General features: G+C 41.5%; 2 protein-coding genes across 4 annotated transcripts in view; both read right to left on the reverse strand.

Annotated features, from left to right (window-relative positions):
* Nucleotides 1-3,777: 3,777 nt before the first annotated feature.
* On the reverse strand, nt 3,778-6,145 carry ch25hl3 (cholesterol 25-hydroxylase like 3; the record flags this gene model as incomplete). Its single annotated transcript, XM_083673252.1, has 2 exons — nt 5,623-6,145; nt 3,778-4,135 (listed from the first exon to the last, which is right to left on the reverse strand). The coding sequence occupies exons 1-2, from the start codon at nt 6,051-6,053 to the stop codon at nt 3,778-3,780; spliced, it is 789 nt and encodes a 262-aa protein (XP_083529378.1). The 5' UTR covers nt 6,054-6,145.
* A 3,749-nt stretch (nt 6,146-9,894) lies between these two features.
* Nucleotides 9,895-16,377, reverse strand: part of erlin2 (ER lipid raft associated 2) — a 7,564-nt gene continuing 1,081 nt past the window's right edge. For 2 of the 3 annotated variants that reach the window (XM_083674053.1, XM_083674052.1), the window contains exons 2-12: nt 16,023-16,130; nt 15,268-15,349; nt 15,119-15,165; nt 14,519-14,580; nt 12,602-12,727; nt 12,340-12,413; nt 11,701-11,759; nt 11,249-11,340; nt 10,973-11,062; nt 10,529-10,608; nt 9,895-10,392 (exon numbers count right to left, since the gene is read on the reverse strand). In XM_083674053.1, coding sequence (XP_083530179.1) covers nt 10,219-10,392; nt 10,529-10,608; nt 10,973-11,062; nt 11,249-11,340; nt 11,701-11,759; nt 12,340-12,413; nt 12,602-12,727; nt 14,519-14,580; nt 15,119-15,165; nt 15,268-15,349; nt 16,023-16,129 — 993 coding nt within the window. In that variant the 5' untranslated portion in view covers nt 16,130 and the 3' untranslated portion in view covers nt 9,895-10,218. Of the gene's footprint in view, nt 10,393-10,528; nt 10,609-10,972; nt 11,063-11,248; nt 11,341-11,700; nt 11,760-12,339; nt 12,414-12,601; nt 12,728-14,518; nt 14,581-15,118; nt 15,166-15,267; nt 15,350-15,793; nt 15,861-16,022; nt 16,131-16,377 lie in introns of those variants that run through there. The other variant, XM_083674054.1, reaches the window with a different exon arrangement.

Raw genomic sequence — 16,377 nt, forward strand, 5'->3', positions numbered from 1 at the left:
CCTTACAAACTGCTTCTGAAAAATGAAAAGATGATTTCGATTGCTCTTCTATGTACTTCCCAAGACATTGTTACAGTATCAAATAAGTGGTACACCTAGACATTTGGTGATAATTTGGTGACATTTGGTGACACTGGTTAGACCATTATCAGAAATACAAATGTCCTCATTACATTTATGATGTGTTTATTACATAGATAGAGATCATTATTCTGAAAAAAAGTCATGGTAAAGATCCTTGCGGTACTCCACAAGTTATACACTGATATTTGGATTCTGTCCCGATCCAGGAGACAATCTGTAGCTGCTAAATCATTGCAATTGAACACCATTGACACCATACTACTGTAATTCATTTGACATAATAGAATGCTCCTCAGGCTCATATCAGCCCATGTCAAATAAGTCAACACCTCCACCCAGCCAGCTGCCTGTTTCTCTCCCTCTCCCAGCTTGCATCACATTTGGTAATTGCTCAACCATCCTAATAACTAAGGAAGATGGCCTGAGGAAAGCTTTGTCAGCAATGTGTCAGCAAAGGCAAGAACTGTATTTGCCAATGAAAACATTTGTGTGTGCATGCGTCGGCACATGTAGGTTTTTTGGGTGTGTTTTTCACTGTTGATTTAGTGTAATTACCAACCTACGCTTCTAGGAAAAACACAAGTGAGCTACTGGACGCAGAGAAAAGAAAAGAGATGTACGTACATTGTAGATAAGGGAGGTTTGATAGAGAGAGAAAGAGAGAGAGAGAGAAAGAGAGAGAGACAGAGAGAGAGAGAGACAGAGAGAGAGAGAGAGAGAGAGAGAGAGAGAGAGAGAGGGAGAGAGAGATGTAAGGAACCAACGTGAGTATTTACATGGGAGGAAACATCCTAATTGCCTGTAATAGGGATAGGGGAGATCTTGCGTACGGTGGAGGAGGATACGGCCCTCCATTCAGCCGGCTCTCTGCCCCACTGATCTGGGAGATAGCTGGCACGCTTGTGGGCAGAGTGTGGACAAGCTGTGTGGCGAGGCTACGTGTATGTCTGCATCCCACAGGGATGTGCCACTGACGTTCAGTACAGCTAGAACCACACCTCTGCAGGAATAAACACTGCTGCAGAGCTTATTCAGGGACTCGGTGGACACAAACGGACCACTGTACTCCGCATATAAGGAAATCGGTCATTATGTCACTCAGGGTCTGTGGACAGAGACTTGCTACTTGCTAACGGTGGTGCTATTGCAGCTAGCATCCCCTTAACCTGTGTTGAATTATCACTGATATGAGGATGGAGGGGGCTCAAAAATGGGGTGGAGGAGTTGGATATTTTTTTCGGAAACCAATTTTGATAACATACTTCAAGTAATTGCATAGCCTGCTGTTCATTACATAGGTAATTATAAAGTTACAAAATGATTCATCTATTATTACTATGGAGACTCAAGTCAAACCGGCCATAGCAATGTTCATGCAGACTCTTCATTTACACAAGAACTATACACTCATTCTAAAAAAGATAAACAACTACTGTATCTATGAGAGGACTAGGCTGGTCTGCTGTTTTAGCCAAAACCGCTCTGGGAATCTGCTGAGTAAATCATGCAATGCGTGTTTGACTGAAAACACTGCCTCATTGCACTGCAGGATGACTCAGTGAAGACCTCTTGTGGTCCTTCAAGGTATTCTTGGAACTTTTACTCATGAAAAGTTATGACATCATGTTACTGGAACATGGAATATCCAGGGTCATATTCAGTGTCATCTTCTATCATGACTTTGTGTTCTTTACACTTGCACAATGCAGTCAATGAACTGCATATCTGTGTGTTATATCTTAACAGTCCCTCCTAAAGACCGCTTCACCCTCACTACACCCCCTATACTAACCCTAACCCCGAGACCTCTTCTCCCCTGCTACCCCCCTGTACAAGTTCTCTCCTGCTAATAAAATATATTTAATTAAAAAAAAAAATATATATATATATATATATATATATATTTTAGCCTACTGGCATTACGACAGCCAATGGCCCCTGGTGTGAGCATTAATTACTTTGTCTTATGATGACTGTTGGATAGATGATTCACTTACTTAAACAAATGTATTGTTGTACGTCGCTTTGGATAAAGGCGTCTGCTAAATGCCATGAATGTAAATGTAAATGTAAATGTCAAGGTGTGGAGATCTGTGTGTATTTCAAGATGTGGTGGCTACCTATAGCAGTGTACTGTAAATAGCAGACCAAACAAAGTCTCACCTCAGATCCAAACTAATGACAATTGCTCAATGATACTAAACATGAAGCGCTGTAACTTTAACATATTGAGCTTCACTCAGGCAGTAAAAAAAAAATTTGATGATTAAATTCTTCAAAAAGAGCTTAGTGAGGTTAAATGAAAGGCAGCTGTTAACACTCAGACGTATGCCAGAGAACATTTCATTGTGATTGAGTATGAGTAGGGTGATTTTAATGGCTAAGCCACCCTGAAATCCTTAGAGAATGGAAAAATAAACATGACTTTCAACAGAAAAATACCCCCAGCTGTATTTCATCATCACCTTTACTAGACTTGTGTTCACCTGGGACGTACGCAAAACAAACCTACATTCGTTAAATTGTCAATATTCTTCTTGAGAAACATTACCTATGTTTCATATTTCATTTCACACACAAGTATATCTTTATCAAAATGTCATGTCATATGTCATAGCAACAATTCTGTATCTAAAATGGTTAACTTGTCTCTGTATTGCACATAAAATCCTTTTCTTGCAGTGTGTTATGGGACATTGTTTCACTGCTCCCATGGTAACCCCTTTTAAAGAGATAGTCCTATCTTATAGTGGTGAAGTGTAGGGAGCTTAGTTGAGTAACATCAACCTCTCTGTAAATATTCTGTGTTGAAATGTGAGTGGACCTCATAGAGCCTCATGAGGACACTGATATAAGGCTCATTCTCATGATTATGGTACTGCTGATTACTTTTTTTCTTTTTTCTTTTGCTGAAACAAAAAACATTTCAAATGACTGAGACCTATTTTTTTAAACATCTGTTTTCTGTTTGGTGAACTGGATAGAATCCTAGGGGATCCATTGAAACAAAAACCAAAAACCATACACGGCTATCCTAAATACCACAGAAATCCCATAAAAAATAAACATACATAGCAAAAACCACCAAAGTCTGGATTCAATGTTTTGCTCGATTTCCGATAAATGCACAATTCACATTGTGTATTTAACTATTTTTTATCTAGATACAATGAATACGTAATTTAACTTTTTTTTTGTTAAGATTATTCAACAATGAAAAGCACAAAGTTTACACACAGTACTGCCAATGCTAAAGATAACTGATAGAATATATTGCAATAATATTGCAACAGAATATTAACAAGCTATTGCTTTAGATATTGTAAGCTATGTGAAGATCATTTAAAAAAAACTGCATTTAAAAAAATGAAGGGGTCAATATCAATGCGACCAATGTATAGGGAAAAAAACTCATCAAATAACCTCAAAAACCTATACACTCTATCAGTTGGTAGAGGTTATCAAAAACATGGAAACTTGCTCAGCAAAATGACCAGCATTGTCTGTGTTTCCATCAAATATTCAGATTGCTGCTCTACCCAAATGCCACATGGATACATAGGTACACTATGCACTCACTGGGGAGTGAGTGAGTGTGTTCCTAACACACCGTAACACATTGTGTCATACACAAGTCCACTGATTACCACCCTCGCCACCCTCGCCACCCTCGCCACCCTCCTACTTCTTTGCCTACTCCTCTCTGATGTTGGTCCCACAGAGCCAGTCCCAGTGTCTGAAGTAGGGGGCGTAATTTCCCCTGTACATCTGGTGGTGGGCCTGGTGGTACGGGGCCCCTCCGAAGCATGGCAGCAGTCTGTGAAGAGCCCAGGGCAGGTTGTAGCCGCAGTGGTCCTCCACAGCCAGCCAGGTGTTGAGGAAGTGGAACAGGGCCTCGCTCAGGGGGTGGCAGCCCACCATGGAGGCACTGCTCAGGGCAATCACCAGCAGGGACAGTAACTCAGCCGAGCTGGCGTCTTGCGCGGCCAGGGCGAAGGCGGTCCGGTTCTGGTGGTGAGTCTGGTGGACTCTCAGATACAGCCAGGGAACCCTGGGGAGTATGCAGACAGCAGTTTAGTGTTACACAATCACAAGGGACAATACATGAACATAGCCAATGGATAGGCCTACCCTTTTCAAATGGGATGTGTGTGTGTGTGTGTGTGTGTGTGTGTGTGTGTGTGTGTGTGTGACGCATTACTGAATGCGTGGAGACAACCCTCTCAAAGTACATACATACATACATGTACCCTAGTGTCGATTAATTGTGAACAATTGTGAACAGCTCTGCTACCACAGGCTATGCACTGCACATTACCACCTGTGTCAAACCTGGTCCATACCGCTTGGAAGAGAGGGCCACAGGGGGTTACATAATCCCCCTTCTCTCTATAACTGACCACACTCCCCAATGCAAATGGGGGAATGATTATCCTACTGCTGCCAAGCTGGCACTAATGTAGGAGCTTCTTCTCACAGCCGCTAGCAATTTAAGTAAAACAGTCAGCATGGCATGCACAACATCACCTTGCCATAACACATTTTGCCAGAGGCCATAGATTGCATGAGACTACAGGAGCAGCAACTGCTTTCAATAGGCAAAGAATAATTCATAAAATGGATTTTATTTGTGACATGCAACAGACAATAGCCAAGAGGTTTTCAAAGCTTCTCTCCATGTTTGAGAGGGTCATGGAGATAGATTACTGCCGATATTATTGTAAATAGAACACAACTCACAAATGTGTACCATGATCCGTAAACAAAATAACACAAATATAATTTACTATGCACACACAAACACCTCTTGATCTGTAAACCATTATTTTTAATAAATCCAAAATGATTTGTAAATATGGTTAAGGATTTGTGAATAAATTGTCTTACATTTGCAAACAAATGTGACAAAAAGGCAGTGACAAGACAGTGTTAGAACTGTCGCATTTGCGGGTCAAATTATGTCTGTGGATTTGTTTTCATTTGTTTCTATCATTTGTACGTTTTCCACGTGAAATGATTGGCGTTTGAATTTGTGTTGTTGTTTTTGACAACAGATAATTAATTAGTGATTAATCACAGCAAACCATGCGATATACTCTATTCTTTTGTCAGGCGTCTGCTAAATGCCATAAATGTAAATGTAAATACTTATTTAAAACGTTTGACAGACCTACAGTAGTTGTGATATGGTACTAGTTGTCACAACTAGTGACAACCTTTTCAACGTTTACTACAATTTTCTCAACGTTTACTTAACGTTTCTTCAAAGTTTCAATAAATAGGCTACCACAAAGAGGGGGACTCTTTTTTTAAATTATTATTAATATGTTTTTAGGGCATTTCTGCTTTATTGGGATAGAGACAGTAGAGACTGACAGGAAGGATGGGAGAGAGAGGAGGGATGACATGCAAGATAGGTCGAGGGTCGGAATCGAACCAGGAACGTTGCGATTACGTGGTGAGCGCATTACTGACTCTTAACAGTACAGTTTACACATGGTTCACTCGAAACGTTTTTACATTATTAAAAGTAATTACCGGTGCATGAAGTAATGCCATATAAAGAACAGAGTGTCGAACAAAAGTAAGCATGCGACAACTTCTAGAAAGAGCTGACGGCAAGTTGGCGCAAGCTCGGGACATATTGGTGTCCGCAGGCTTTGGAAAAGCGCGGTGGCGGGCAGAACAGATGTGATGTATTTGAAGAGTATCCTCCAAAAGCAGTCAACCCATCGCCGCAAGCACTGTGGTTCAGAGCTCCTAGAAATCCTGTACAGATCTATCCGAGTCCAGAAGCATCCCAGCATATCAAGTGCTAGAAAAGGTGTGCATAGAATTAGGTGTGTGAGCAAAGCGATGAATGCAGGCAGGTAAGGTGATAGGAGTAACTCCTGTCGTCCCCGCAAATGATCCCAGAGTGTCTGTAATAGTCCATCTTGGTCTCCATGGTGTTGAAAAGTGACATTCATAACGTCAGCATTAAACCGTGGCTTTCTTGCATTTCACCAATGTGTATTTGTATTGTACATTTAACAGTCTACTGTAATCTTCTCACAATTTCCGTTCCACTGTCTTCGAAAGTATGTATTCCTGAGTATCTCAGACCCCACGCGCTTAAATACTCCCTTTCTTCTTCTGAAAACAGAATGCTGTCTGACGTTTGGTGGGAGTGTACTGTGACTCCTCGAAAGTGAAACATTCCAGCCTTAACTAAGCCTGTTTCCCATAAATCATGGGGTCCCGAATGTAGTGGTCCAGTATTTTCTTGTCATGACTTCTGTAATCTGTAATTGGTACATCCATGTTTGGACTTTAAATGAATTATATACAGCCATTGATTCTTGAAGAATATCATTTATAAATGCCTCATGACTTTAGTTCAACTGTCATACCCTATCAGAACCCAACATTTAATATTGTTTTGCTGCATTGTTTGTGAACAATGCAATTGTAAATAAACACTGTATAGCTTCAAAACATGGTTCAAACTATAATTTATATCTCATGGATGGTCAGATTTTGCATCCATAGATCTGTCCAGCCCCATCTCTCAGCTGTTTACCAAAAAAGTGGTGGGGAGACCACTTTATTGTTGTTTGAATTACAGATTGCAACTTTAAACAAGTATCTGCTACAAATAATGTCAACATCAAATCAGATAATAATATTACAATTTTATTCCATAAAATTCTAAACAAAGCCAAAAGATTATGTTTCTCTGTTGGGGCTTTCATTCAGGGTCCAGTAGTTGGATTTAATGCTCTGTTTGTTTGTTCTGTCAGTACAGGTGTATGATCTGACATAAATATACTCACTCCATACTCACTGAACACTTTATTAGGAACACCTGTACACCTTCTCATGGTGGAGGTGGGGAATGTTTTCTTGGCACACTTTGGGCCCGTTAATACCAATCAATCATTGCTTGAATGTCACATCCTATTTGAGTATTGTTGCTGACCATGTGCATCCCTTCATTGCCACAATTTACCCATCTTCTAATGGCTACTTCCAGCATGATAATGCACCATGTCACAAAGCAAAAGTCGTCTCAAACTGGTTTCATGAACATGACAATGACTTCTGTGTTCTTTAGTTGCCTTCCCAATCTCTGAATCCAATAGAACACCATTGGGATGTGGGAGAACAGGAAATCATGTCATCATGGACTAGAATTTCAAAAGAAAGTTTCCAACATCTTGTGCAATCAATGCCACAAAGAATTGAGACTATACTACCCAGTTTTAGTATAGTGTTCCTAATAAAGTGTTGAGTGAGTGTATATGACACAGAATAATTATCTATATGCCTGAACTTGACTGAATTTTTACACCCTGTCTGGAATTGTAGGGTTTTTCTAGCAAAGAGAGAATATGTAATAGCAGTGCTTGAGCGAACAAGTTTAATCTTTGATGTTCGCTAATAGGGGATGAACTGAGAGTGTAATTGTATGGTAGTGTAGTTTAAAGGTTAACATAACAAGTACAGTCATTGTACCTATTAGACGAGAAATTGCATCAGGAAACTGAAACATACGGCTTCAATTTGTCAGTGTGTAATTATTAGATACTGTAGTGGTTCATGAGGTCATGTCTCCTCAAATATAAGTTGAATATGCCATTGAATAAAAAAAATCTACATTTATACGCTGTTGTTGTTTTCGAACTGAGTGGCAGTTTCCTTGTGAATCCATCATTACATTTTCTAAAATCACATCATTACTCAGTATAGCCTAATCTTACAATTGATCAAAAACACATACCATTCCTTCCTTAATAGCTAAACTAGAATTAAACATGTTAATGTTTGAAAACTGTTCACCCATGGACCGATGCCATGGAGCAACTTTTAAAGTTGTCAAGGAGTACTAGTGCTACATTTAAAAAACACTCTTGAACTCCTCATCAAAGAAAAACTCACTTTATTGTATAAATGTGGATTGCTCATTCACAATTGAAGTGAGAGTGCAAAAATAGTTCCCTTCAAGTCATAATCAGTCAGTCAACCTGAGCCAAGGTTAATAGAAACAGTCTATACAGGTAGTCACTTACAGGCTGACATGGAGCACACTCAGCCACAATCAACCAGGTTACATGGAGAGAACTGTTTCACAGATACACAACACGAGCATTAAGTGCCTCTAACAAAATGGAAGTTTGATCAAAGCACTAACAAAGTTACATATTGATTGCAGCCTGATTTGAGTCTCCAACATTGAGGGCCCCAGTAAGAAACGAGGCATTAAAAAAACAATACGTTTCATTACAGCCCCTGAAACGATGCCATTAAATCCATCATCAAATCCTTCAAACATGAATGAAAAATCGACTTGAATACATGAGAATTAATGCAGCAACTATTTTCTGCTTTTCTTCATGTAATAGAGAAGAATCAAACTGCAGCTAAACCATGTTCAAAAAGGGAAAACCAACAAACTAAGTATTTGATTACATTTCAAACATAAACCTATCCAATTGTGCACGATTGACCGCAGATATTCCTTCCACAAAGGCTAATGATGTATGGGTCCACATGCCTGCTCTCTTAAGTCTTCATGGGAAAATAAACAAACCTTTGGTCCATACTTCCAGAATGCGTTCTTTATGATGAGATTAATTTCTATGGACATGATCAGTCATGTATCAGAGAGAAATGATGAGAGAAGAGAAACCTCTCGAATACTGAACAATGAAGTGTCATTCACTTCACCAGAGCCTATGATGGTAAGACTTTGTTTGGTCCTTGATGACATACTGCATGGCTGGTTTGGTAAACAGTTTATACCAGGAACAGGAATTAACCGATTCCCTTCAGTTCCCAGATGCATATTTCCACAATGATTCATTAAACCATCTTCTTTTTTTTTTTTCTTCTTTTTTTTTTTAATCTTCCCAAAACAAGACAGGAAACAGATAAGTCATACTTCCAATAGCACAACTTTGTGTCAACCAACTGGGCTGTCCTATAAGTTCAGTGCAATTCTTTCCACATTGTGTAATATATATATATATATATATATATATATATATATATATATATATATATATATATATATATATATATATATATATATATAAAATATATTATATATATTTAAAAAAAAGAGACATGGAAAATGGTGGCTTCAAATGGGAGGCAAAGCACCAGACAGACAAACACTTGGAGAAAGTGTGGAACATGATGTAGCTGTTGGAGTGTGGTTTCTTATGAGATCATTACAGTAACACTTCCTCTGTATTCCCATTCTACTAGAGACAGAGAGCTAGTTGTTCTCTCTCCCAGCACAAGGCAATGTTTCGACTCAAGGAGAGGAGCTCTGTCTATACCATCTCAAACAGATGCTCAACAGTGCTCACTCTATAATATAGGACCCATCTTCTCAAAGTGGTCTTCGCACTTATTCAGGAACAATGATTAATAAACTGTCATAGCCATTTGTGTTCAACTGGACAAATAGAAAGATCTGCAAGATTGCAGATTTGGTCCATTCAGCTACAACCTTGGCTTTTCTTTTTGTAAAAAATCTTTTAAAACATCAATGCTAGCCTTGGCTTCCCAGACTCCCCAATGCCAGAGCAACACAAGGAGAAGCCTGGAGATCAAGACTACATGAATGCTGATTCTCTGAGTTGAAAAGGGTGGGGGGGAATTGTCCATTTTGAAATATTTCAAGAGAGGGATCTGTATGACGAAACATGGGTTATCTCCACAACTTGGTAAAAACCATTAACAACTGTCTCACCATACACATCTCTTGTAAGCTTGTGTGCTGGCACGGCATAAATCAACCATCAAAAAGAAACACAAAAGTGCTACAAAATCGGTTTACAATTGAGCAAAACATACAGCAAAACAAACATCGCACACTTGCATAAGTGCAACGACACGTACATGTCCCTGGTGCAAGAACAAAAAAAACAAAAAAGCATTGACAATTAAATTGTTCAGCCTACAGAAACCACACAACACAGTTACAATCTCTTAGTTACCTCACATTCACCTCTCCTAGAGCCTTTCATCTCTGGCCTGGGACAATTCCAGCCCTGGGGATTGGTCGTGGGGGTGGGGAGGTGGGGGGGTGGGAGGGTTAGGGAGTGTGGGGGGGGCGGGGGGGGGGGTCTACTCTCTCCTCATTTAGTCCATGTCCAGGATCTGTTCTGCCAGGATGTCCATGGCAGCGGAAGCTTTGGACGAGCCTGGCCCGGAGTCTACAAACATCTGAGGGATCTCGCTCCCGAAATAGATCTTGCTGTTGGAAGCGATGGCCTTGAACTTCATCAGCTGCAGGTACTCTGGCGTCAGCTTCAGCTGGAAGAGAAGAGAAGAGAGAGAGAGAGAGAGAGAGAGCGGAGAGGTCAATGACGTATGCCCTAACCCTCTCGTGGATGCTGTTGGGTTGCAGCTTAAGGGCAAGTGTGTCTCTCTCTCTCTCTGTGTTTCTTACCTTATTGGCTTCTGCAGTTCTCTGACCTGTGTAGAACTCTGCGTCAGCTCTAGCCTTCATCTTGGCCAGGAAAGCACTGTCTATAAGAGGGCAGAAAGGCCAAAGGTCACAGGACACAGCATGAGCAGGGCAATAAAGCGTGGAAAGCCACAGCGGCCTTCCGAGATGGAAACAGTTGCTGAAGAGAGAGGAGGTAGTTGGGACGGCTCATCTAAAATGTATTCCACTTCAGTAGTTCTTCCACACTCAACCACATAGTTCTCAAGAGGCTGCTTTATTGGACAGCAACCCAAGAGGCAATGCAAAAATGTAAGAAAGACCAGGCTGAATGATAAAAGTAGAAACCTGATAAAAGTAGAAAGAGCAAAACCATCTGGTCCGAATGGCCTTGTTGTAAACACACCCGAATCAAAGTGGATTTTTCACAGGCACAGGAACACACACCTTCAATTTCAGAAATCCTTTTTTCGGTTTCCTTCTCCATGACCTTCTGTGAGAACTTGATCTCAGCCACCTGTGCCACCTTCTCAGCCTCTTCAGATCAAACAGGGGGGACAGCACAGAGGGATACACGTTAAAATCCTACCCTCTCTGTTAGAACTGGGACAGATGACAAATCACCAGAGAAATACCAGCTCAACTATATAAATATCTTAAAAGCTATGTCTTTTAACAGTGTTTTTCCCTTTCATCCTTGTATGGTGCAGGGGTCTGACTGACCTATAATCGCTCTCTTCCTTTCTGTCTCTGCCTCCTTCTCGACCACCTTCTGAGTCTGAGCGGAAATCAGCAGCTTCGTCTTCTCACTCTCCCTACACACACACACACACACACACACACACACACACACAGACACACACACGGACACACACACGGAGAGACATGCACAGACAGACATGCACAGACAGAGCTTTCATTAATTCAACAGAGAAAACAGTGCATGCTCCATCACCATTTACTAAATCAGATGTCATGTGCTTAATAACAAATGCTACCACTCCACTAGAACACCCCTCCCTACACAGATAAAGACAGACAAGAAACAGCAGGTTTTGGCGGAGGATTTGGAACAGATCCACTTGTGAAAAATAACATAAATACACCTGTGACCGCAGGGGAGTCGGGGGAACATTCATTGGGTAACCGTTGCTTGACCACAGCCCAAAACTCACATGAGCTCGTAGTTCCTGCGAATGCTCTCAGGGATGTTGGGTTTCGTGACGCGCACCGCCTAGAGGCCACAGATTACCGACCATAACGGTAAGAGAGGCAGAGAGAGAGAGAGAGAGAGAGAGAGAGAGAGAGAGAGAGAAAGAGAGAGAGAGAGATGGGCAGTGTTATAGACCAATTGTATTCATTTGTGTGGAACTACATTGTGAGAAAATAATGAGAAACATTTTCATCACCAGGAAGTCTGATTATAACTTTCAGAGCCCTCTGAACTGTACTATTATTAGTTCTTGACCTGGCAAGACCCTGTCATTGTTATTGCAATCCCCTTATGGGGATTTAAACTGTGAGGAATGATGGGGGAGTGGGTCAGGGGAGGAGATTGCTCTCTTTCTCTCCATCTCTCCCTTGAAGAGTTTGTGCCAATGCAGTTCCTTTGTTTGCCAGCTATTGCGAAACTGATCTGTTGATTGTCTACCACTTAGTTTGAGCGAACCCTCATGGTACCCTTGGGCAGCCCACTTATCTGCCTAGCATTAATCACTACACTACAGGACCTGCACAAAAAAAAAAAAAAAAAAGTCCTCTACTTCAACCCCTTTGTGTTTGATGTATGGCATACCTAACCCTTGTGTTCCTACCTGTATAATGAGACCTGGAGCCATGTTGGTCAGATCATCCTGCAGGGTCAGCTTCAGATTCTCATCTATCTGGTCTGAAGGGATCCAAGACAGACACACACACACACACACACACACACACACACATACAAGAAAGAGTGGATGAGAGAAAGAGTGGATTGAGAGAACAACAAGGACACCGTCTGTTGAAGATAAGATTTGTAGAGACACGGGTGGTGGAATCCTAACTCGAAACCAGACACGGGGGGGAAAGTCCTCTTACCAAACAAGCCGATGTAGACCTCCTGTAGAGAGTGCACGCTGCAGAACTGGTTGAGCTCGTGATGAACCTTGTTGAAGATCAGGGCCTTGTCGTAGTCGGCTGTGAAGTTCTTCACTATATCAAACACTGCAGAGGAGAGAGAGAAATCGCTCAGCGACTTCATAAATGGTTGGCATGGAGCCCAAGATCCTGCGGACCTTCTACAGGGGCACTACCGAGAGCATCCTGACGGGATGCATCACTGCCTGGCGTGGCAACTGCACCGCCCTCAACAGCAAGGCGCTGCAGGTGGTGGTGCGGACAGCTGATTAGATCAGTGGATGTGAGTTTCTCTCCATCAAGGACATATACAACAAGCGACGTGTCAGCAAAGCCCGGAGGATCATCAGAGACCCCAGCCACCCCAACCACAGCCTGTTTGAACTGTTGCCGTCCAAAAGACGGAGCCTCCTCCGGAGCCTCAGGGCCAAAACTCAGAGGCTCACCAACAGCTACTTCTCCCAGGCCATCAGGCTCATGAATAAGCCTACCCCAAACTCATGACTTTACCCCCATCACACCCACAGAATGGACTTACCAGAACATAGTCACTTTAAACAACCACCTCTTACACCAACGGCATAGGTCGAGGGTCGGAATCGAACCAGGAACCTTGCGATTATGTGGTAAGAGCATTAGTGTGCTACACCACTAAGCACCCCCACCAGATGTCTTTTTAGTAGTTTTTCTTCCAAAGCATGAGTCATGACTCATGTTACCTTGCATACTTATTGTATTAGTGTGCTTGTGAAGCAGTGAGAGCTGGTCCCTATGGGCTTTTTTTATGACCATAGCTGTTTTTCTAAGAAAGAACATTCGATGATGTGTCATTCATTCCAGTTCAATCTCTCAAGCAATAGGCTATTGACAGACACAGCCTGGACGAGATACTCAAATCTTCCCACCCCGTCATGAGGTGGCTTCAATTTAGCCATGTACGCGTGGAAGTTGGAGAAACAATTCAAGGTGACGCATTCAATCGACACTCCTGCCTTCGCACTCTCCTGCCAGCATCCAGTCTACCTTATCACTCGTACACTGTTCACTTATGAGCAACACCACTTGACTTCCCTCCCTCCCTCCCTCCCTGTCATTCCCTCCCTCCCTGACCTTTCTATACGTGTCTGAAGAGTTGGACGCATAGTCTAACCTCCAACTGTGACCAGGAACTAAACAGCTCTCCAGGAGCACATCCAAGGCTAAACTTCATCCCGTATAACCACAAAGCCTACAGTCAGCACATAGTAGCCTAATGTTAAGCTAATTGAATGAACGAACGCACTGCAGTGAACGTATAACTGTGATCCGATTACCTACAATCAGAGAGACACCCCAGTACAACTTTAAAGTTGTGCAGACTGACATACCTCACGACATTTACATACAGATTTTGAAGACCTTTTAGACTTTTTACACTATAAACAATTTCAAATTGTATGAATTAACGTGGGTTTTAACTGGAGACATTGTAATTGCTATGGTACATTTTAAAATGTTGGTGCTTTTAAGATAGACATACCAAATTAGCTTTAAAATGTTCACGCTGAACTTACTTTAGTTGTTTGGGGTTTCAATGGTCACCAGAAGCTTACTTTCCATGAATTGTACTTGAAGATATATCAAAAGACATCTCTCTCTCTGTCAACTTCTTCCACTTCCATTACAATACTTTCAGCCAGCTGAACAAGCACACAAAGTTTCTACTGAAACCTCCTTTTTCCCCCCCTGTTCACTCATAACACTGAATGACGTTAAAAACACTCGATCACATGCAATGTCAAAAGTATAGTGGGTTCTACTTGTTATGAAACTAAAACACAAATCAGCAATTAAATATCAGTCAAAGATCGTTTATGAAGTTGAAGCTGAACGGTTTACCTGCTGAGGGTACGAGGTAGTTCACAACTTCTATCCGGTCAAAGTAAATCATAACTCCACCACTGAGAAAAGAGAATAGCATTTAAAACTCAACACTTTTAGCCATTTATTGCAAACCATGGATGCTCAACAAAGTTAGCCTGGGGTTCCCAAATGGTAAATTCATAAGTGGGATGCTTGGGACAGCCCGACTGTGATGTCAGCCCATTGAAGATGAGATTTAAAACTGATAAAGTTAGGGATAGGTGAGGGTTATGGTTTAGGGTTTAGGGATAGGTGAGGGTTATGGTTAGGGTTTAGGGATGGGTTATGGTTAGGGTTTAGGGATAAGTGAGGGTTATGGTTAGGGTTAAAGTTAGGGATAAGTGAGGGTTATGGTTAGGGTTTAGGGATAGGTGAGGGTTATGGTTAGGGATAGGTGAGGATTATGGTTAGGGTTAAAGTTAGGGATAAGTGAGGGTTATGGTTAAGGTTTAGGGTAGGTAGAGTCATCCCAATGATCCCACTTAGCATCTACCGATCCCAAAACACCACATCTGATAGTAGAGGTAAAAAAAGGTGGCACAGCACAGAATCTCAATCAAAACATGACAAACCAACCTTGTGCCACACGGAACATTCTTCACTTCATCTGTCTGCAGAGTAGTCTGCAAGACAAAGAGACACTGTTAAACACTCATCCATACGTTATTCCATTTATATCAATGTGTTATTGTTCAATTATGTTTTCTTCATCAGCCCTGTCTCACCTGCACGGACTTGTAATTGGTGATGAAGGGAAGCATAAGGTGGAAGCCAGGACTACTGGTGGTGGTCAGGAGAGCTCCTCCTCTGTAGGAACACACACACACACACACACACACACACACACACACACACACACACATATATATATATATATATATGGGGATGACATGCAAATGACATTACATTTAACAGCCCAAATCATCTTCATTTCCTACAGTTGGATGACATAAAATGGGCAAGCTGCGTTATGTTATGCCCCCAGAAAACAAAACTAAACACCAATTGTAATGGCAAAAAATATATTTGGTACTATTTTGCTTAAGTCATATATGAAATGTATTGACCTCTCTGTGACCCAATGTACTTTGTTATTTTTAATGTGACTGAGGAAGAACCAAAACCGACTGTATCAAAGATACAGTGCAGGCTGAGGTTTGAGATAGTCGCTCACAATGCCTACACGTCTTTCCCAGCTTCTTTATCAGCAAACAGATGCAAGATATGTTTACCCCTAGACCTATGACGTACAAGCATTGGAGTTAAGGACGGTCCTCTCCTCAGCCACAGCATCAGTATCTGAATCCACACTGTTGGTGAAGGAATGCTGATCCGGCCGTTAGCAGAATTGTTTAAACTTTGTATATGCATTAAAACTGTCAACTGAGACCAAACATTGTTTATTGTTGTTCACTGAAAGATTTCCATCACACAATGCACAGACAGTCACATCAAATGGAAAACACTGGCTAACACTGACCTGTAGTATACTCCAGTGTGCCCCTCCTCAATCTTGTGTACGGAGGAGAAGAGAGCAGCGCCTCCAATTGCTAAAATGATCGAGGCAATAGCCCCCAACTGTGCCATCCTGTGAAAGAGAAGACAACCAATGAATTAAATCATGAATTGAACAAGGAACACACACAACATTGGACACACACACACACACACACAGCTGTGTCACTGAAAAAAAAAAAAAAAAAAGAACTTCATGGAACAACAATGGCGTTCATAAAGATCGCCTGAAATGACTGAGTTCACCTTGGGATGTGCAAACTGTGGCCACTGTGGCTACAGCACCCTACCTTCGTAGAATGAGTATTGCTCTGACAGAC

This window comes from Argentina silus (genome assembly GCF_951799395.1).
Source record: "Argentina silus genome assembly, chromosome: 7".
NCBI classification, from domain to species: Eukaryota; Metazoa; Chordata; class Actinopteri; order Argentiniformes; family Argentinidae; genus Argentina; species Argentina silus.